At 47.5% G+C, this 22,621-nt stretch overlaps 2 protein-coding genes across 5 annotated transcripts; one reads left to right on the forward strand and one right to left on the reverse strand.

Annotated features, from left to right (window-relative positions):
• Nucleotides 1-541: 541 nt before the first annotated feature.
• Nucleotides 542-13,121, reverse strand: GHRH (growth hormone releasing hormone). Its single transcript, XM_064673625.1, has 7 exons — nt 7,957-13,121; nt 4,743-4,842; nt 3,780-3,911; nt 3,055-3,159; nt 2,320-2,457; nt 1,931-2,027; nt 542-1,490 (listed from the first exon to the last, which is right to left on the reverse strand). Exons 2-6 carry the CDS (start codon nt 4,820-4,822, stop codon nt 1,964-1,966), a joined length of 519 nt encoding a protein of 172 aa, XP_064529695.1. The 5' UTR covers nt 4,823-4,842; nt 7,957-13,121; the 3' UTR covers nt 542-1,490; nt 1,931-1,963.
• Nucleotides 13,122-14,458: 1,337 nt separating this feature from the next.
• MANBAL (mannosidase beta like) lies at nt 14,459-21,982 on the forward strand. Of its 4 annotated transcripts, XM_064673629.1 has the most exons (4): nt 15,381-15,664; nt 16,863-16,911; nt 18,650-18,844; nt 21,391-21,982. In XM_064673629.1, exons 3-4 carry the CDS (start codon nt 18,695-18,697, stop codon nt 21,496-21,498), a joined length of 258 nt encoding a protein of 85 aa, XP_064529699.1. In that variant the 5' UTR covers nt 15,381-15,664; nt 16,863-16,911; nt 18,650-18,694; the 3' UTR covers nt 21,499-21,982. The 4 variants fall into 4 exon arrangements, with proteins under 4 accessions (XP_064529702.1, XP_064529700.1, XP_064529699.1 ...); XM_064673632.1 differs by lacking the exons at nt 15,381-15,664; nt 16,863-16,911 and adding an exon at nt 14,459-14,579; XM_064673630.1 differs by lacking the exons at nt 15,381-15,664; nt 16,863-16,911 and adding an exon at nt 14,951-15,057.
• Nucleotides 21,983-22,621: the final 639 nt, after the last annotated feature.

Genomic DNA, 22,621 nt, shown 5'->3' on the forward strand with positions numbered 1-22,621 from the left:
ATTTGAGCATTTGTTTCCTCATTTTGATGCAAACTTAACTTTCAAAGCAGTATCTTTTATTCAAAATAGCTGCACTCACCCAGCTGTTTAATCACACAAACACTTTCTGAAATGTTTTTGACAGGTCTTTTGATTTAATTGGGAGTATCCAATCCAGTGTTTGCAAATGGCTTTTATGCCACTTAACAGAATTTGAAACCTGAGCAGGAAGGATGTAATGGGTACGGATTTGGTGCAAGTATGAACTAATCTTCAAACATACTGGAGCTTACTGTCCTAAAACACATTCACCTGAGGAAAAATGAGATGGTACCTACTGCAGACTGTCAGAGAATTGTTTGAGTGCAAGGAGGAATGATTTCAGAGGCCTTAAGGCACGTTTACATGTCACTGTATTTCCAGCCTGGTGGTGTTAGTGGTATTGGAGCTCCTGCCTTTGTTAGCCCAGCTCTGAGTCACCCTTGGTGCACTTGACCACTGTCTTTGAGAAACATCTTCCATTCTGGGCCCAAAATCAAGAAACTAACTTCTCAACAAAAGAGCATCTTGACCTGCTGTTGGACAGGTTTATTTAGAACAACTTTTATTTCCTGCTAATGGAGGGAAAGCAGACCCCATCCTGATGTTATTTACATTTCTGAAGACATAATTATTACACAAACAATAGGAGAATTGGGTGACAGGGAGGAAGTAGCTGTATGACATCACTGGGTAAATAACTTACTCCTTTGAAAACATTTACAGCTGTGTCTAGTCACAGTGGAGCTCAGAGCCATGGGGTGGCACTCAACAGAACGTTGAGTTAAAACATAGTGACAGCCCAATCTGATGCACAGGGATCTCCTTGAACTCTCACAGAGCTGTAGCTTCAGTTTGAACACCTCAAGGCTGAGCATTAACCACAGCTGAGGTTTTTTAATGCTCAGTTTTGCTGCCAGGGCTCTGTGTCAGGGAGTGAGGCAGCAGCAGCCCACGGCAGTGTTTCTGATGGGTGGGAGACGTGTGGATTCATGTCTCACCTCGCTCTGATCCGAGCTGTGTGTGTGGTTGTGCCATCAGCTTGTATTTAGAGGAGCCTGTAATCAATTTACTAAGTTGCCTAACGGTGCCTTTTGGTGGCCTCATGTTTGTTAATCAGGCCCTCAAACAGAATGATGACTTGGCAGAAATTTTGCTACACTTTGTGATTTGAAAGCCTTAATTAGTAGATAGAATGTCCCCAGGATTACAAGTGTATGGGTTGTTTTAGTCTGTGTGTAAAGCAGCCTGAGGTTAAACCACAGAGGTGGGTTTTTCTGATTCAGTACGGAGCAGTATTTAGAGAGGGGAGTTAAATTGTAAAGACTGAAGGAAATTAAGTAGTGCATCAGCACTGCATTCCTTTGATCACGTCTGAGGAGTGTATGCATCAGTTTGCAGCTCACATCTGGCAATGTCTTCACTGCTGTGAAGGACTCACTGTACATCAGGTCCACGAGCTCTGAATTATTCTAGACAGAAGGAGGAGGAAAAGAGAATTATGAGAAAACGTTGTGAGGACGTACAGAAGTTTTTTCATCCTTTGGAGGCTTTTCCTGACTGACTTTATTTGTGGAAAAGTAACCAAAACCTGAAATGTCCCAAGTATCTAGAGGCAGGTGTTGCTCCAGGGAGATTTTTATCTGCCTTTAGCCTGGCTTAGACGTTCAAGCACACTGTCTCAAATTTACAAGGCTGCTTTGGGTTGCTGCAAGCCTGTTCCCAGGCATCCATATGCAGCTGCACAGCACTTGCAAAAGTAGCTGACAAAATTGATTGGGAGTTTTTTCCCCTGAAATTGCACCTTTTTTTATGGACAGCAGTGGGGGCTGGCATCCCTGAAAGAGAGCCTGCAAACCTTGAGCTGTGCAGCAGTGTGTATGTACAGGATGGAGCAGGGAATGCTACTCACCAGAGCGTGGGGAGATGGAAAAGGCAGAAGTATTTACATGAGCTTAGCCAGGGTGCTGGGAAAGCCTTCTAACCGACTGCTGTCCATGTCCTGAGGCCTGTCAAGGAAGAGGACAGGGATGGTGTAATTGGGATCAAGAGAGAAATTATTTTTCCACTGCTGCTTTACTCCATGATGAGGTTGAGAAGACCACTGTGTGTGGTGTGGGCTGGCTCAGCACAGGCTGCTCCTTATCTGCACCTGCTTGGGCTCAGGTAAGAGGTTTATTCTTTCCCTGACTGTACCTGAAATGATACTTAATCCAGTAGCTCCACGTCTGGAATCCAGGCAGCAATAAGGACCTTGTTGTATTCCTGCAGTGAGCTGATAATGAACTGATTCCCACCTACCTCTGGTTCTGCAGGATGGCTCCCAGGAAGTCCCTCAGGACCATGTGGTGCTGGTAGCTGCTGTCCATCAGGATGCTGTCAGACTGGCGCCTTGTCAGGAACTCCTGCACCCCTTCTCCCGGGCTGCTCCCGCTGCTTCTGTTAGGTGAAGATGAGAAACATCTTTGTTTCAGAGATGCTTTTTTGTCCCTTACTCCAAGTTTGGCTCAGGCTGAGCAGCACAGCAAGGGAACCTGCTGGTCTGACCCTAGGGCCATTCTGCTTCATTTCAGTAAGGACTGGTCACTGTATTTGCTCCTCTGTTAGAAGATGGATTGGAGCTGGCTCATATCTGACCAGTTGGTCTTAGTGGCAGTCAGTGATCTGTCCAGCCAGAGGTAGTGGAGAGGCTGCCTTCTGTGTTTAAACCAGGCCAGGGATAACTGTCTCCTACCAGTGAATGATCATAACAACTATTATTTGCAAATATTATTGCTTGTTGATATTACAGTAGAACTCTCAGCTTATCTGATGCTTACAGCCTTGGAGGAAAGGATTAATTAGGCTGCTTAATGACAGCTGTGATTAGGAGGGATCCAAGATGTAAGGATGCAGGATGCCCTTCAGGATGTGGAAGAGCAGGAGAGATTGTTTCTCTTGCAGTGGAAGGCAGCTATTCCTGCTACATGCATGAAAGAAACTTCCCCGTGTAATAAACAAAGCACTGGCCCTAGGCCAGCAGGATGCTGGGCTTACCTGAGCCGTTTGCCAATGATGGTCTGTAGGAATTTGCGGGCGGAAATCTGCCCCAGGAATTTCCGGTAGTTGTCGGTGAATATGGCATCGGCATGGCGCTGCATCCTGGGGGGAAAGGCAGGACAGTGTGCTCTCTGAGCTAGCAGTGAACCCTCCAGGTGAGAAATAACACACTGGGGGTAACAGTGCTGATAGCAGGGGCAGGTAACCACAGCAAACACCTTTTGGTGTTGGACTGTGCTAGTGTTGTGGGGTAATGGGATTTGAGGGAGCTTAGTCCTGACATGGAGGCAGCAGGCAAAATAAAATGTCTGTTAATCAGAGTCCCCACTAAAACAAGTAAGAAAGAGTGCCTGCAAACCAAAAGTGAGGTCAGAGAACCAGTGGAAAGGAGGAGGAGAACCACAGGCTGGGAGAGGGCAGAGCTGGGCTGGGACATTCCCATGCTCTGCAGCAGCACAGTCATCTCCTGGGAGGATGGTGTCTGGGACAGGATGACAGGATCCTCCAGCAGGTCTCTAGCCTGTGGTTAGACCCAGACTCCAGAAAATCCACAGATAAGGGAAGCACGAGCCACTTGACTGGGCTCACTGTTGTAAGGACGAGTCCCCTGTGCACTGTGTGGTGCTGCTGGGACTGACTGACCTGCTGGTCTGCTCCTGGGCTGGGGGGAGGTTGTAACCAGCACACTCCACAACAGCAGGGCTGACAGGTGAGGTACAAACCTTTTCCCAGTGGGGTCTGCTAACAAACCCTCCTCCTCCTGTTCCTCTGCCGAGGGGTTCTGGCTCTGCAGTGGGCTGCTGTGCTGGAGCTGGAAGCTCGTGGCCTTGCCAGCAACTGGCCCTGGACTGTACCTGCAAGACAAACCCCAGGCATACTGTAAGGTGTGCTCAGTTGCCAGTTGGGGCTCAGTCTTCTTGACCATCATTCCCTGTTCTCCCGCTTTTTTCTTTCTCCTTTTGCCATCCCATCTTATCACTGATGCAAGTATTGTCCATCACTCTCTCCAGCTAGAAACTGCCCTGAAGCTCTTTTCAGCAGTGGAAAGAGATTGATAGCTCTGCCTCTGCCTCTAACACACTTCCCCCTTGCTGAGCTCCCAGCATCCTTGAGCAAAATTCCAGTGATTGTGGTATCATTGTGCCAGGGCCTTGGCACAAGGCCAAAGCATCTTCTATGGGACGTGTCAAATCCACACTGGAGAAGCCAACGCTCGATTTTGTGCTTCCGTCGATTTGTAGGGGTGGAAAGAAATATTACAACTTCTAAGAGGTGACAAGGAAATACTTGAAATATTAATAGGCAGCTGTTGAGGTCATGTACTAGAACAGTTCTAACTTCAATGCAGGTGCCCTGCAGCCACAAATTTTAATCAGTGGTGGAGCTGGTGGTGCTGCCTGCTCTGGAGATTGCCAGATTGTGCTTTATACAACCCAGCATCCAATTCTAAAACCAACTGTTTGGGCTAAAATATTCCATCAGGTGCCTGTCCCTTTGGAAACCACCCCTAGGCTAGCAGTGTACCCAAAAAATTAAGACAGGGCAAAGAAATAGGCCTAGCAACACATTTAGAGTTCATCTGGCTTTCAGAAGTGCTGGCAACTTTAATTTGGCGTGTGCTTATTTTGCACAAGGTCAGGGATGAGGCAGGGAGTGATAGTGTGGATAAAGCACTGAGCACTTACCTGAGAGCTGGGTAGAGAGGAGAGGAGATGGAGCATGCAACTAAATGCAGGAACAGGAGCAGAGTGGCCTTATCCAGCATCTTCCACCCCTTGGAGTCACCTAAAACACAGAGCAGTCTGAGGGCAGTGAGGTGCTCCAGGCCAGGAGGGGAGGCCAAGTACCACCTTTATGTTCTCAGTCCCCCCTGCTCACTTTTTGGCACAAAGGGCCTGGAAATTTGCCTCTGTTTGTGGTTGGGGTGTTTCCCAGTGCAGAGGTTTCTTGGCTTGGCAGTCTTCCCCAGGGAGTGCAGTGCCTGGAGGCAGTGGCTGTGTCTCCCTTGGGCCAGGAGGCAGGGCTGAGCAGAAGGGTTTAACACTGTGGGACCCCCTGATGGACCTGTCCCACTGCTGTAGTTGAAGGAGAGCTCTCTTGGGCTGGGGTGAGCTCCAGGGGCCACTGCAGGGGCTGTAAAAGCACCTGGATGGAGGGCAGCAGTTAGCAGGGACCAGAAAGGAACCACTGCCTGCACAGGACCATCTGCAGCCAGCCCCTGGGACCTCTCCTCCCCTCCGCTCTCCCAGGGACGTGTGTCTGCTCACACAGCTCCACCTGTATGGCACAGGTCCATGCCTAACAGCTGACTGGGCTGCCTCCAGCCAGAGACTGGGAGAAACAGGGAAACCCAGATAAAATTCCTGGGCAGAGGGGTAACACTGGCAAAGCCATTTATCGAAGGTAAGTGCTGAGCTTGGTTTGCCGAACAAACACATTGTTGGGCTTGGGTGGAGAGGGGACTGGACCGAAATATGTCCCCTGGGGGGGGCTGAACTGCCACCCTCGAGGTGCCTATGCAGCTCTGAGCACGGGCTGTGATGGAAGGTGGGATGGGCTGAGCCGTGTGTGCAGCCCTGGCTGCAGTGCTTCCTTCCTGGGGTTGGCTGAAGAGCTGTGAATGACTCAGGACAGAGTCACCTGAGGTCACACACCCGGGGAGCTGAGTGCTGTGCTTTTGTCCTTGGAAGCCAGGGACAGTAGGAAGGTATTTCAGTGAATGCTGCTCTTCCTGAGTTTTGATAGAAAGCGATTGATCTTTTGCTCAAAAAAGATTCTTTAAGAATGTGGATAGAAACCTTTAAAATACCAAGTTTCCCTGTTCCCCGTCTTACTTTACACAAGAAAAGAGCAGAAAGATGTTTGATCTCCATAAAAGGGGAAAAAAAACCTTCCAAAGGTATAACAATACTTCCTTGCAAAAGGAGCAGCTTCCAAATGGAAAGGGTTTGGTTGGGCTTCTGACTGCCCAAGTGAACTTTCCAAGGAGTGGGTTTTCCTGAGGGGGGGGTCTTTCTGATGGAGAACATCAGCAGTGAGCTCTGCTTTACTGCTCAGACAGAGCAGATCAACATAGAGAGGAGGACACTCATCAAGGACTTCCAGTCTCGACACTATGGAAGTTAATAACAGAATTAGTGGCAGTGTCAGAAGTCCATGCATAGACATGGGAAAAGGTGTTGCACTAAGAAATGAGATTTCTTACCACAAACTCATTCTCAGCCCAGTCTGTTTCCAGCTGCTTGTGCTCCCAGCAAGGGACCAGCAGCTTCCCCATCAGTTCCCCTGGGAGCACCACAGTAGCTCCTGACTCCTGCAGAGCTTCTTGTGCTCATGGATGGCATCTCCTACTCCTGATCTATTACAGAATCACTTTGGCCCCTCAGAGAGCCAAGGAATACTTAAAAGAAGAAAAAAAGGGACTTTGAGAGATTTACAGGGCTTTTGCCTTTAGAGCAAATTTACTGCTTCCTTTTTTTTTCCCTTTTTCATTTGAACTTGAAAAAGCATGCCTTTTCTGTGCTCTTCCTGAGTATCTTCATGGCAAATCCCAAGTCAGATCTTTCTGGATAGAGGAAATGATCTAAAGCATCTGTCAGGGGGTACCAGGAGACTGTGGCACCAGCATCTAGAGAAAGTGCCAACCAGGAGATCTAATCAGTACCAGGGAAGCTACTGTGTGAGCTGAGAAGTTCAGTGCCAGTGTAAATGCAAACCTCACCCAAATGCTCTCCCTAGCATACAGCCCTGATTAGCGCTTTCTGACTCTGGTTTCCCTTCTTTGAATGTTGGGGTTTTCTCCAGAATCACTTTTTGAACCTTTGGGGTATTTTTTTTTTTCTTTCTCTATTAATAGCTTCTTTGCAATTTTGTTTGTTTGTCTCTGGCTTTGCCCTTTCCCCCCTGTCTTGCTTTGCCTTCTCTCCTTTAGCTACAACCTGCTTTTCATTCAGCTTTTGAGTATGTCTGTCTCCCTTTTTCCCTTGGGAATAAGTCTGAAATGAAAGTCCTACACCCCTTCCCAGAAGTGTCTGCTGTTTCAGAGGAGAAACTGGGGAATTGAAGTGTCACCCTGCATGGAGGCAGCTTGACAGCTCTGCAAAACACTGTCACCTTCAAAATTCTCTTGAGGTGAGGGACAGCTCACTTTCCATTCTGGCAGCACATGAAAAAATTATTAAAAAATAAATTCCTCTTAAGATGACGAGCTTTTAGCGCCATTCCTGCAGATGAAGCATAAAAGCTTCATTCCATCCTGTGCAGCAGGAACAGCAGCATTGTGACAGTGATGTTGGAGAGATGGGTATCTCTTACCCCTTCTGAAACCTTAACCTGAGCTGTCTGAAAAATACCCCTCTGTAGATAAAATGGAGCTTTTGCCATACCTGCTGTTTTATAAAGCTGAGACTTTTATACTCTGAAATGCTACAGTAGAAAAGCAGAAATCCTTTTCAGTCCCTCCCTCTGCCTCGTTGTTTGGCTTCACGTTACCTATAACACACTGTTGTGTTTCTCCTCACACTTGGCTTTGGCTCAAACACAATTTCATTGCTGGGTGAGTAAAACACTGTTCATTTGCCAGGGTAAAAGCAACTCACATCAGTATAGCAAAAGGGAAAAACTGTGCTACAGCTGGTAAACATCTAACATGCTTTTACAAAGCTCATCTGTAGTATAATTCCATTGATTTGCATTTATCCTGCAGTTCAATTATTGTTTCTTTCTATGACTTGGTACAAAAACATCTTGGTACAAAACTTGGTATGGTACAAAGGCTGTTGTACATGGCAAAGCTAATTCCTGGTGCCAGCTTTGATTGCATTTCAGAACAATTTAATTGTCTCCAACTTCCGAATAGGCATTATCTTGTTAAACACAGAGAGAGAGACTCCCACTTACCGTTCCTGTAGAAAACAAGCACTTCCTAGATCAGCTCCTGCGCAGGTGTTCCTTCCCCTGTTGCAAACACAACTTCTCTGGAGCTGCCCCTGTGAGCCTGCAGGGTCTGTGCCCCGCGCGGTGCCGGGCAGGACGTGGAGTCGTGCTGAGCAGGGAGGACTCTCTCGGATCTCCCCCCAGCTGTCCTCTGGCTGCCAGAGAGGTGCATCTCTGCTTTTTATACCTGTGCTCCCTCAGGAGTCCTGTGGGCTTCCACGCGTCAGAGCATCAATTATCCTCCTGAATTTCAAAGGCTGTGTTTAGCATCCTCTTTCTGTGTGTGTGTGTGTGTGTGTGTGCAGGGAGGTGGCAGGGAGAGGGTCATGCCTATAATCGAGGGTCATTTGCACACTTTCTCTTTATCCCTCAAAGAGTGAAGAGCAAATAAAAACAGCAATAATCTGGCAGAGTGAATGACAAATTCACTTTGAAAGGTAAACTTCTCTTTCCTTTTGCAATTGCAGGTTTTTTCCTTCTACTCTACAGTGGGTGAGTTAACCATTAATGCTTTCTCACACTGCATGAACAGGAGGGTTTGTCTTTTTGCTATTCTATTTTTCTTTGATTATCAGCCTTTCCCTCCTTCTCCTTTGTTACTCACACCTGCATTAGCGGGGCAGTTCATGCTCCAGTCCCTCGCAAACATCACAGCTTCACATCAAGCACACAAAGCAGCCGGAGAGCCCCGCTCCGTTCATGTGCTCTGGAAAAAGGCAAGGGTCTTCCCTGGGGTGCTGCGTGCACTGGCAGCTGTTTTCATTCCTGGAACAAGGTTTATGAAAGCCCCATTAAAAAGAACACAGAGCCTCGGTGCCAAGAAGACCAGGACAGTTCAGAGGAGCTAAAAACGAGGTGTCAGCATGAGCTCCACCTGCCAGATTTTTCATACTGACTTTACAATGCCCAGAATTGATGGGGACCCAGACCCTTCCCATCTCAGGGCTTCGTGACTCGATGGTGGGAAGGAGTTTCAGCAGGTGAGATGACTCATACCTGCCCACTGCCCAATACCTTCACCTTGCACCAGAGCACATCACAGCTGTTGGGAGCAGAGAGGGATTGTAGGAAGGACGAGCATCTGGTGTGCACATGAGTGCCTGTGTGTGCAGGGGGTCAGAAGCATCCACTGCTGGTCTAACTCTCTACCACTGCCCCTCTGCTTCTTGCTGAGGTGAGAAATCACTGTGATTATGGCTCATTTCTTAGTGAAGCAATATCCCTCTGCCAAAATGTGGCCTCCCAGTAAGAGTAATCCCACAGCTGGAAAGGCTGGAGCGAGCTCAGAACACCAAGTTGCTCTGGTGTTAAACAACAGTCACTCTGTACCTGGACAGATGTGCACTGATGCCTTTGGGCTCCCCCCTGCTTTTGAATATTCAAAGGCTCACATTCCCTTTGGTATCTAATCAGGATCAGGCCAGGAAAATCACAAAAAAAGATTGAGCAGACCAAAGCAGGAGCTTGATCTAGCCCAGAACTGAGCATCTGTCCTGGGCCTGTCTAGTGGAATCCAGAAACAGAACAACAATGTGAAGAGAAGCAAGAACCACTGCCTTCCTCCAGCTGTGAAAGGAAATGGTGCCAGCCTGTTCATGGGGAGAGGATCTGCCACGCAAATCAGGCAGGTATATCATCTGTGTCATCCACTGGTGGGCACTGGAGAAGGGGATTTCTGGGTTGCACAGAGCAGGTTTTCCAAAATCTGTCCTGGTGCACACAGCTGTGTGCTCTCTGCAAACTGGAAAGGGATTTTGTTTGCTTTTTTGAAACAATCTGTTCGTGTTCTCTCATGTGTGAGGCTGGTTGCACTAATTTTTCAGCATGACTTATTTTTCTTCCACTGTCTTGGTGCTGCACTGGCTGAACAGACGAATCAGACCATGCTGTTAAACCAGTCAAGAGCTATTTCAAGGTATTATCCTATAGTGCAGTTTTGAGCTCATTCTCCATCCACCTGGTCCCATGCCTTACACAGAGCTGCTGTACAATACCAGGCAGTATCTCTTGGATCAAGGAGAATCAGTCTATAACTGACTTGTTTATAGCTGCCTCCTGCCCAGCTTGGATTAGGAGGGCTGTGATCCATGTTCATATCTCAAGCAAGCTGCTTTCAGAGAAGGCTGAATAAAGCTCCATCATCCCAGGGGTTTCCTTGTGCTGCCTGGGTTGGGTTCATGTCATGCACAGCTGGATACAGCAAGACTCACAACACCAAGCTCTCTTTATGACTTCAGATTAATTGCAGGAGGCAGCAGAAATTTCTAAAAGCCCTCCAGGCTCTGTTGGGTGTACCCAGCTTAGGAGTTCTGAAATAGCACAAATAGAGGAGCTTTTCTGTCCCTGGGATTTCCTGTTTCAGCATCAGTCAAAACCTTCTTGTCTTCCCAGGACCCAGAAGGGTCATTTGTGGAGCTCCTCCACCAGACTCCACGAGCTCTCCCTCTGGCTGCTGAAGCTGCTTCTGCAGCAGAAACATCTGTGATCTCCACTGCTGCCAGCAGCTCAGCCCCAGCATGAGCCCCACCACGGGTGCCCTGGCTCCAAACATCCCTGGATGAAGATGCTATGGACTGTGATAGGATGCAGACTTGTTTGGAGCCAGCTTTGCATCCCTCCATATTGCAGTGTGTATTTGAGGTAGCAGCTCTCTGTCCTCGTGATCATTTTTTCAGTAGGGCAGAGCTGGTGGCACACAGGTAGAGATGGTGTCACACATTTAGAGCTGGTGTCCCCTGCACGTGCAGGAGGGGAGATCTGCCTGCAGTTCTGTGCTCCCCACAGCCCCAGAGCTCCTCTGGGACTGTCAGTATGTTCAAAGGCTGAACATTCTGGCTGTTTGACAGCATTCCTCATGGGAACTTCATTTGAGGGGTAGTATCAATAATAATTTGGCACAACAAATGAGAAACTTGTTTTGGAACATGAACAGCTTTTTCTCTTTAGAGTATCTCTTGGTTTGTCCCTAGAACTTTCCCAGTTTCCCCAACCTCCCTCCCTACCACAGCTAGTGCTGTCAGCATCCACTGGCTCCCAAACCAGAGGTATTTAACACTCATTATCTCCCACAGATCACATTAGCAGTGTGCAGTGGGTAACTCTCTTTTTGCCCTCTAAACCTGAGCCTACACCAGTGCAAACTTGGTGGAATCTACAGCCAGGTACGAGCTGCCACAGGTATCTACTGTAGCTGGAACAGCTGGATTTCAGAGTCACATCCAAGCAGACCTACCCTCCCTAGGGTCCTTGGGTGAAGCACATGCCAGTTGCTTTTATTTCAGTGCCAATCCTTCACTGACAAAGGACAGAGTTAGGATCCTGAAGCAATTTCCCAGGTATTGATTTCCTCTTAGCTTTACCTCCCCCTGTTTCCACGCCATGCTTTAAAAAATCACCCCTGTCTATTCCAGGTGCACAACAGACAGCTTCAGATAAGCTGAGCAGCGTGTGAAAAGGTCCCGCTCACCTTGTGGGCTTGAAACTAATGACAGTCAGAAGTAACTCATCAAATGGCAAAAAAAATCCCATATTCTCAGCACTCAAAAGCTGTTCTGCACTCTACCAAAATGGCACAGATGGTAGCTGTTTGTCCCTAGTTTCTCCAGCCTTCAGCACTCCTGAGAGAGCCACACACAGCTGTTTCCTTTCGTTTTCTTTCACTTGAGAGATGTGGTGATGCCTAACTTATTGCAAATGCCATAATGGTAAGTTAAACAGAACTGCCTAAGACTAAAAGTTATGGGTTTTGCCTGGGTTTGCCATCACAGAGGTACGATGAGACCCATTTTAGTATCAAATATTCCAAGTGGCAAAACTAAGGCACATAACAAGTAAGTTGATCATCAGTCATTTAATTACATTGTCCATTACTGCTGTGCTCAGTAACTTTCATTACTTTCATTCCCAAGTTCTTTGCAAAAACACAGTCATTGTGTGAAGGCAAGCAAACAAAAATGAGATAAGAAAGACAAGATTCATCCTGTGTGGCCAGTTCCTTCTAAGGAAAACTCAAAACTTATACCCAGCAGGTGTGGTGAGTCTTGCCATTAGAAAATCTTAGTTTCTTATCCTTGGAAGGATAAAGTGCTAAGATGTGGATCTTCAGATCCTTCAGACTCCATCCTTTGAACATCAATAGATTTCCTGGGGAGAATTTTCCCTTTAGGAATTCAAATTGGTAGGAAGCCAAGTACAAACATTTACCAAAATAATCCCAAGGAAGGAGTCCCTCTGGATGAGAGCATAGTTTGCACTATGCGAATGAGACTGAAGCAAGGGATCAGATTAAAAACAGACAAAATAAATCAGAAATTCAAAATGTGCAAGAGGTACTGTTGGAAAGGACTGTCTCATGGTGTTAAAAAGCCTGCTTGAAAAGCCTATTTAATCTTCAAACATTAACTATCCCTGAGACTGTACAATAGAGCAAATGGCAGCAGCCTGTGAGATGTGCATGTGTCAGGAGGCCCGATGGGCTCTGCAGGTGGGATCCATTTATAGAGCCTGTACCTGTCTGGCTGTTTATTCCCCAGCAGAGCTGCTGGAGCATTTCAGCATCGCCCAAGTGAACTGCCAAGAGTTTCAGCCAGGCATCAGCATGTTACACTCAGCTCTAGGCTTGAGAATTACTAGTTCCTGAATTTCTGGCTCTCTAGATACCATCTCCTTCTTCTTCCAGCCCCAGCAGACAGACAGGGCTGAGATGCCAGCATTGAATCTCAGTAATTAAGGAGCTTGTCTTTGGTTTCACCACTCCCATTTCAGTTTGGAAAGGAGCCTTCACTAGAAGGCTGCACAGCACGTTACAGCCAGAATCAATGAACAGGGAGAGGCAGCTTCAACCCCTCGAAAAGCTTCTGATAAAAACCAGAATTTAAGTGAGATGTTACTGGCACCAAGAAAGTAAAATGTGGTTTATGGAGAGGGAATGAGGAAGACTGTGTTTCCAATAAGGGCTAAAAAATGAAAGCCACTGTAAGTAATTTTTTTCCTGGCTGAATACCAGTGTGCATCCTGAGGATGACAAGACCTTGGTGCACAAGGATCTGGCACACGTACAGTGAGTGGTAATAAAGAAGCCTCACTGCAAAGACATGCAGGAAATACTGCAATGCAAACCAAAGAAAAAACATAGAAAGGACTAAAAAAGCCAAGGATTATTTGGATTTGGAGAAAGACTTCTTGCCTGAGCTCTGTCTCTACTTAGAACTGAGCGCTGACAAAGTTGCCATGTCCAGTTGAATCAACTTTATCTTTGAAACCCACTCACATCTCATAGACTTTGGAAAAATCTTCCCTTTTTTTTTAAATAGTTTCCTTTTGTGTAGTTTCACAGTCAGGTGCAAGGAGTGGGTCAGTGTGGTGCTGTTGGAAGGCACGGAGCCGCAGTGGGCTGATGGCACCACCTGCTTGTGGCTCCCGGGCTGGGGCACTCCTGACCTGGCCATGGAGGCTTTGATGGCCTCGGGGCCAGGACAGAGGGGCACAGAATGGGCAGGAGCTACATAAAAGCTGCACATTTCACCTGCCTATTTCTACCTGGAGTAAGTAGTGCCATTTCTGCTGGGGAGAGGAGAAAAGGAATCAAAAGTACAGCGCTGGTTTCCATCCATCAGTGTATTTTCCCCTTTGCTTGCAAACTTTGAACTGCAAAGATCAGAGCCCGTGAGAAGGTGTGTGCTGGCAGCAGCACCACCCCATTCAGTGTACTGGTAGTATTGGGAAGAATTTAATCTGTCTTTAATCCATGCTGATAGGATCCCTCCTGACAATTTCAAGAATTACTTCTCCCTCTGCAGCATTTTTTTAATCCTAAATAGTGTTTGGAAGCTGAAAGGGCAGAATTTCATCTGCTTTCCTGAGCTCTGGGGTTATCCCTTAGCCTCTACAGCCACTCACTAGAGGCAGGGAAAGAGCTATTCAAGAGTAATTTTTTTTTATTTATTTTATTTTTTAGTATTTTTATTCCAGAAGAGTTTCTGTGTCCCAGTATCTCTAGCCTCTGCCACTCACAGCCACATGCATCTTCCAGTGGTCTGTAAAGTCTTCTGCACTAAAAAACATGAAAGATTCCTGATCCAATTGCTGAAAACCTTTGAAATAGTTTTCATTAATACCCATTTAATTCAAATGCTTGGTAACAGCTTAGAAAATCCTTTTATTACAAATGCCATACCTTATTCCCCCAGTAGATAAATAACTGATTAGGTTTTCACTAAGTATTTAGGCTCTCTGGTAATCAAGCTCTGCAGCAAAACCAACCCGGCACATCTGATAGTTTAGGGTTAGAAAAAGGGCAAAACAAATCAGATTCTTTAAATACCACAAACAAGAAAACAGAGCCCAGGCCATTTTTCCTTTTGTAGGTCATCTTATCAAGGCATCTCCAGTTCGGAGCTGGATACTGGACAGGGCATTAAAAATAAATAAAATCCCTGGCAAGAGCAAAGCCAGAAGCACATCTTAATTGTTGCTGCCAGAGCACGTCAAGGGAGCCGATGAAAACCTTGTGGATAAAGAGAAACCTGCCAGGCCTGAAAGGCCACATTATTGATGGCGGGATTAAAACACTCACACGGATTTAGGGGGTGAGTACATTAACCCTGAGGTGTAAAGGCACCAGGGGAGATTTGGGTTGGACCTTAGGAAGAATTTCTTCACGAAAGGGTGATCACACATTGGAATGGGCTGCCCAGGGAGGCGGTGGAGTCACCGTCCCTGGAGGTGTTTTAGGAAAGACTGGATGTGGCATCAGTGCCATGGTCTGGTTGACAAGGTGGTGTTGGGTCATGGGCGGGCTCAGCGATCCCAGAGGGCTTTTCCAGCCGGGCTGGCCCTGTGACGGGCCGGGGCCCGCGGCTCCCGCAGCCGGGACGGGCTCGGGGCTCTTCGGACCCCGCGGGCCCGGTCCCGCTCGGGCCGCCCCGGGGCCGGCTGCTGGGGCGGTCGCCAGGGATGGTTGCTAGGGACGGTTGCTAGGGACGGTTGCCAGGGACGGGGCGGGAAGCACTTCCAGCGGGCGGGAGCAGTTCCGGGGCGGCGCGGGCCGGGCGAGCGGAGCGGGCGGTGAGCGGGGCCGGGAGGGGCGGCCGCGGGTCCCGGCGCTGCGGGGAGGGGGCGGCGGAGCTCCGGCATCGCCCCGGCCCCGGCAAGCGGGGGGACACCCCGGGGCCTCGGGGGTCCGGCCGGGCGGCCCCGAGGGGAGCTGGTCCCTGGGCAGGGGGGAGGAGGAGGAGCAGGAGCAGCAGCGCGGCGTGTCCCCGCTCTGGGGCTGCACAGCTGCTTCTCCCGCAGCCCCCGGGCACGGCCGGACAGCCCCGGCCCGTTATCCCACAGGTTGGACATCCTGGTTATCCTGGGATCGCCTGCTTGTCCTGGGATATCCTCCTAGGCCGCGCTGTCAGCGGTGTGGAGCACACGCAGATCCCCGTAGGAATTGCTCGGGCTCCATCCCAACACCTGCTAAGCCATTTAAGAATATCCAACCTGAGCTTTTTTGCCTCACCCTCTGGCAGAAGCTTTCGTGTTCTGCAGGGACGTTACTCTTTATTTCCACCCCAAGAGAAAGCTAATACGTATTACTTGAGCTGTTCCTATGGCTTTGGCCATCGCTAATTATTTGTGTAGTAGCAGGTCTTGAAGGTGCCAGCTGGGAGACACAGCAAGAAGAAAGGTTTGTGTCTGGCTGTACTGAGGTGGCTGCTGCACGGCCCTGATCCTGGAAACACACGGATGTTCATCACAGGGCCTGATCCTGCTCCATGGGGAACAGCCACATCCCCTTCAGTGCTGCCACTGGCAAAAGCAGGAGCTGCAGCCCCGAGGAGCCCCTGCCTGGGTCTGTGGCCCAGCTCTGGCTTTGCTACAGGACCAAGTCCTGCTGCGTGGGGGCAGCTGGCTTGCTGTAAAACCCTAATGGAGTAGGAGCAAGACTGGCTATTTTTAAACATATAGTCAATATAAATTCCTGTAGTGCAGTTGCAACTGTTTGTGACCAATTTCTGATGTTATGTTCCAGTGAGATGGGCAGGCTTGTGGGGAGAGGAGATATTTTCCCACTTCTCCAGCTTACTCAGTGGGTGTTAGACCAAATAAATAAGTTGGAGGGATTGGGGAAAGCCTCCTCTCAGGGTTTAAAATGGAAGTATTGATCTTTAAATGCAATTTAAGAAGAATTAGTAAGTGCAGCTGTGGTGAAGTGGTCTGAGGAAAAAGGCAGTTAATAACCTGTGGAGAAGAAGAGATGTTAGCCAGGGAAGAGGTGGTAAAACTGAGCTTCTCGGGAACAGGGAGGAAGACTCAGTCATCTAGGGACCTGTTGGCTTAGGTGCAAGGCAGAGTGTCAGGAAGTGATGCTCTGGGTAAGGGAACTCCCTTTGGAGGTTCTGTGTTGGGTGCAGAAGGCACGTGCCTGGTGCTGAGCCCCAGCACCCAGAGATCAGCTCTGGCCTGCCCATTTGGGGGAGTTCAGACTCCCTGCGTGTGCAGCTCTGGGCACTGCGTGAACCACAGGAGTTCTTTAAAACAGGAAGGAGTTTTGGTAATGTTAGTTCAGCTCCACTGATGGCAGGAGAAGGAATGGTCCGAGTGTGGGGTGCCTGCACAGCTCTGCTGTGACCAGATGGAACATGAGGCCAGGTCTTTGAGAGTATTTTCATGGGGTACTGCTTATAATGGGGGTGGCAGCTGCTACCAGCCTGCGTGAGAGCCCTTGATGCTGGTCATGTCACCTGGGATTTGTCAGAGAATTACTAATTTCCCTCAAGGGAGGTGAGGTAGGAAAGGGGAAAGGAGGAAGATGAGGATGGAGAATTTTTGTTTTCACTGTATTGATTTCCTTTTCTGGTTTATCTCTGTGTGTGGTGTTCCAGGTGTGTGAGTCAGGATTATCAGTAGGCGTTTGTCCTGAGAAAACTCCAGGTGAGGAATGAAGCAACATCCCTTCCTGCTGTGTTTGAGGACGGGGATGGGCAGGAATTATGTTTACAAAAGATATCCCGATAAGTGAGGATGAGATAAAGGCAGCTCAGGGGTGAAGCTTCCAGTGATTCTGTTTCTTCCTTAGGACCTGCTGCCTTGCAGATTGGGGAGAGGGAGTGTCTTAAAGGTAAAAGCAGTTAGGGGTGAGCCACATGTCCTGAAGTGTTTGTTCACGCTGCTGTGCAGCCTTTGGGTCTGGTTGGGACTGGCTGAGCCTGCGAGGGCAGCGTGTGTTCTGCCTTCATGTACAGGTCCCACACGGCCCTTGCTGACTGAGTTTTAGTCAGAACTTGAAACATTTTTGTTCACCAAAGTACAGACCTGGAAGGGATGGTGAGAGTTCACCTATTCTTATTTCCTGGTTGAAATGCAGGATAATATGTACCCACACCCCATCCCAGGCCAGTGCTTATCTGAGCTGCTCTTCTGAATCGCCAGGAGCAGGGATTCCACAGTCTTTCTATTCCAGTGGCTGCCAGTCTGTGCAGTTGGGAATGTTTTCCTGTCTTGATTCCGTACTTCAAATGAATTAAAAAAAAATAATTATTTCTTGTAATTTCTGTACCACTCCTTTTAGTGTGTCAAGTGATATTTGCCTCTTATGCAATGGCACTGAGTTGTTGATTGAGTCTCAAATTTATCAACTGTAACTTTACTCTGATTATACTCTTAAATTGAGTCTCTTTCTCAACCGTGTCACATCTGCAGATCGTAGCAACCTCCTCCCAGCCTGAGAAATGCAGGGCCTGCTTTGGACATAATTTCTAGGAGGCAGATTCAACTGAAGCATGTGTGCAGCATATCTCTCAGCCAAGCTTTAGTGATACAGAGAATTGTAGTGTATCAGTAAGCAGTGCTGACTCAGCGAGTGCACACTGGGATCATACAGGTCAGGAGAACAGAGGAGGGCAGTAATCACAGCTGAGTGTGATGGCATCCCAGACTAATTGGATTTCCCTTTGGGGACTTCCTGTGGCATACTCCAGCAGTTCTGGCAGGAGAGCTCTCCCTTTTGTAGAAAGCCATTAGTCATTCATAGAATGAATTGACAACTCCATTAGCAAAAGATAAAGGGAGAAAGAAAAGGATGGTCTTGAGCCTGAGAAACTTGGGACCCAGGAGATCAATATTTAACTCTGCCACAAACTACCTGTGTGACTGTTGCGAGGTACATGGGGCTTTGTGTAACCAGCCACTAAAGCCACACTTAAATTTGTACACATAACTCATTCCTCTGTCTTCATCAGCTCTACTTCTGTGGTTTATTTAAGTAGTTGGGTTTGTACAGCATCTAAAATAAGGCTGTGATCACATAGACAGTGTAAGTGAAAACTATTAATAATCACCTTGCATGCATGATTGACTTCAGGGAGAAGTATGTTTTTGCTTATTAAGCTTATTGCTTAATAAATATTGTTAATATTTCGTTTGTCAGCCCCTCACCTGCAAACGGACTAATACCAGCATTTGAGGACTATTTTAGTAGTCAAGTGATAAAAGACAAACATCCAAATTAAATGCAGCTTTCATTTTCATTTCTTTTCCTCTTTGCTATTGCTTCTGTAGATCAAGAGTATCTTCAAAACACCTGCATGGGGGAGTCTGTCATTTTGGGGTAATGGAAAGTGAGTAGCAGAAAGCCTGATGCAAATAATTGCTGTTTTTTTCCCCTTTGCAGTATCCAGTCTTCTTGAGAGCAGTAGAGAAGAAGGGTGCACTCACAATGGCTGCAGAGTTGGATTTCTCCCCTCCTGAAATCCCTGAGCCCACATTCATGGAGAATGTGCTTCGCTACGGACTCTTCTTTGGAGCCATTTTCCAGCTGATCTGTGTGCTGGCCATAATCCTGCCGGTGTCCAAGGCCCACAAGACAGTAAGCAGTGCTCTTTAATATTGATATAGATGGGCAGAGTCAGAGAAAACAGGATGGGGGGAATGTCGAGTAGCTAATGGAGGCACAGCAGTCTGCCCCTGGGATTGGTGACAGTTTCATTGTTCACTCTCTTTCCTTCCCTCAAGCTTTCCCACCTCCAGCTTTTGTCTTTTGATTTACCGCCGGGTAGGAAAGCCAGGAACAAACACCTAAGCAAGGGTCTCTCTGAATACCACTGGAAAAAACAACCTGAAGCACTGGCAAGGTGTTAAATGTACGTGCTGTTCCTGGCTGCATGAGAAGGCTTTGTCCCAACCCCATATTGTCATCCTGCTACTGATTTGCTTCATTAATTGCCAGGCAGGTCTGCTTTTCAGGAAGTGGCTCTGGGTGCTAGTTTGTGTGTGATTTTTGGAAACAAGATGCAGATGAAGTTTGTAGTATATCCTGATGTGAGGGGGGCAGTTTTCAGTCCTGACACCCTGTGCAGTGCTGGAGGGTCCTTTGATGCAGCTGGCACAGCAGGAACTGGAAGTGAAAGGTTGAGGTGAGCTGCAGGACTCTGGTTCCTCTGGACTGAGGGATGTCCTGCATCCTGCTTTTCTGATGAAAGACCTCTGTGTGCTTGGCAATGCTGAGTGCTGGGCACAGGTGTTTCAGTGCTGGGCAGGCTGCAAGTTTGTTGCTTTGGTACAGATTTTGTCTAAAGGCGTATGATGCATTTTCAGTAACAACTCAGCATGGGGAGTTGTGTTTTCAGCTTATCTTTATTGCCACGTTTGCTCCCTCCTGTGCAGAGGAAGCATGGAAATTTACAACCTGCCTGGGCAAGGGAATGCCCCAGGGTGAGGTACAGTGTGAAGGATGTGGTTCATGACCCAACTTCTTCACCTTTGGCTGCAGGTGTGATGTGACAGTGTCCTGGCATGGGTCATGCTCCCTCCTGCTGCTCCTGCTGCAGGAGCTGCAGCTCCTGGCAGGGAGATGAAGTGGTGCTTGCTACACACAATGCAGTGGCATTGCAAGTCTTAGAATCATTAAGGTTGGAAAAGACCTCCAAAATTATTGAGTCCAACCTTTGCACTGTTACCCTGCAGCCACCAGTGTCTGTCTGTCAGAGTCTCTGGTTTCCCCAATAAATGTTTGAGAAATACCAATTAACCCCATTTTTGAAAGCTGAAAAGAGCGAGAGCTTTGATTTGGAGTGGGAAACTCCCAGTTAAAACAGTAAAGCTCAAGTAAGCTTTTACTGCTTACTTTTGCAAGCATGCCTTGATGTTTGCATATTCTGCTTTTTATTTTCTCCATGTGTGTACTCTCCTCCTGATCTGCTGTCCATATGACTGGTTCACAAGGCCATAAACACCAGTGGCTACCCTTCCAGGTCCTGGGAATGATGCTTGAGTGTGGGTAGGATACTGAAGAGCTTCTTTGTCTTGGAGGCCTCAGACTTTGAAGTCTACCCTGGTTTGGACATTAGAAGGCAGCAGTGTTCAGTTTATGGCAGCAGCAGGCTGCATCCCTGAGTAATACCCGCGTGTTGCTCCATCTCTCCGAGCCTGCCGGCTCCCTGTGCACCCATCACAGCCTTTGGAAAGCCAGCCAAGCCTCCTTCCTTGGAAAGCCACACAGATGTGAACTGTAATATCCCAGGAACCTGAGAGACGTTTGAACCAAGCTCTTTGATTAAAAGGATACTGTCAGATGCTGCCTCCCCCTCCATTATCTGCAGCACTGGCTTGGAAGCTTGAAACCAGCACGTCTTGCTCAGCCATTTTTTGTGTGTCCTTTTCCAGTTGGCACACTCAGGCTGAGAGAAACCAAGATGCTAAAGCAATATTTATACTCAAATGCATTTAATGAAAGGAGGCAATCTGCATGTGTGTGCTTTCTCAGAGGAGACTGGCGCTGTTCCCTCGTGTTTTCACAAGATAACTAGACTTTATTTCCCATGGCTGCAATATTATCTCTCATCTTCCCTGAAGGAAACAAGCAACATATCTAAGCATTTTGTTAGTCCAGGTGAAGAAAGATTTGCCTGCAATTCCCTCCCTGGATTTTAGGCTTGGTTTAAAGGCTCTGAACTTTCTGTTTGTACTGCTGTTTCAGGGAATATTTTTTTGTCTTGCACATGATAATGATTAATATTTGGCAGAAATACCTGCTGAATGTTTCCATGCACCCTGATGATTATACATTATCTTTTCCTAATTCAAATAGTTTTCACTTAGTGTTGATTTTTTCTTGTCTTCAAAGTTAGGTTTGTTTTTCTTCTCCAAAGCCTTTTTTAGACACTTAAGCTTTTAATGGCATCTCTGGTAACAAGCTTTTTCTGTGCATAAACTCACACTCATCAAAAAGCACATGCAGAAGGAGCAGAGATGGTGCTGCTTGAGGCTCATTAAACGTGGCCTCAGTTTGATATCAAAGTGTTCCAACAGAGATACTCAGCACTTGTTTCCTCTGGCTGATACTCACATCCCCAAAGCAAGCTGTCAACAAAGGTAAAAAAAAGTTACTGACTCTTTCTTAATTGATTCTTGTAGGACTCGGACAGTTTTGAGCCTAAGAATTCAGAGACAGTGAAGAAGCCAAAGGCAACTGCTCCACAGATAAGCAAGAAACCCAAGAAGGAAACCAAAAAGAAACGATAAAGGCATGACTGATGAGCCTCAAAAGACCAAATAATCACTTGTAATCATGCTTCCTCAGAGACAACATCAAAGGCAACTAACTAACTCTGTTAAATGGTTTTGTGGCATTGCCATGTTTTACCTTTCAGGGACAAGGGAGAAGGAACTTACAAGAATGGAAGGGGAGGGATTCTGCCATAGGTTTCTTGCAAGCAAAGAGAACTTCACATATCCAGTACTTCATTTGACATGATTAATGTGTCAGTCACCATTAATGTGACTTCTGTCAGTTCTCATGGGTAGAGAGGCCCCTCGATGCTGGCTGGGATTTGTAACCAAGTCCCTGTGGAAGGGGGAGCATGGATTTGCTGCTTTGGATACCAGTTTGTGTTGTGTTTTTTGAAGCCAGAGGGATCAAATGGATCAAGGATACCACACTACACAGTTTTGTATTCATCTCTGTTGTCATCTAGTCTGAAATACATAGCTGCATTTTATGGCTTAATCATAATGTCTTTGTCATATTCTTTAATTCTTTAGGTAATAACTCACTGGATTCCAGACTACTGGAGATGAAAGCTTTCATTTCCCCAGCGTCGCTACCTCTGTCTTACTCCCCACCCATGCACTCTTCCTTTCTATTCCCACCTTTGAAAGCAGGTACATTTCAGGGAATTGAGGCTGTGGTGGGGATTGTGGTGACGACAAGAATCGAGGAACAATTTGATTCTGGAAGGTGCAGAATTTAATGCCTGTGCTAGTGGGGTTGTTCTTGGAAACTTGGGAAGACCAGGTACTGCATTTTGGAGAAGAGCTGCTGAGGTGGGAGTCTGGGAATGCTGCACTGATGGTGCATCAGCCTGCACTGCCTTGCTGTGCTGTGGATAAACCCTCCTGCCAGCTGGCTGAGCCCTGACCATGGGCCCTGTTTCAACACAGCTGGGGTTCCTTGCATTTGCAAACTCCCTCCCAGCCTTCCCTGCTCCAGTCTGCTCCATCTCCTCTGGCTGAATTCTTCCTGAGGGTAGATACGTTCTCAGCCTGGGGAGGTGTGGTATTTTAAGATCCAAGGGGTGGCAGGCTGGCTGTGTAGCATGGCTGTATGGCAAGAGACACAGACACTCTGTTCCTTCGGGCTCTGCCT

This window comes from Pseudopipra pipra, chromosome 17, assembly GCF_036250125.1.
Source record: "Pseudopipra pipra isolate bDixPip1 chromosome 17, bDixPip1.hap1, whole genome shotgun sequence".
In the NCBI taxonomy this organism is placed as follows: Eukaryota; Metazoa; Chordata; class Aves; order Passeriformes; family Pipridae; genus Pseudopipra; species Pseudopipra pipra.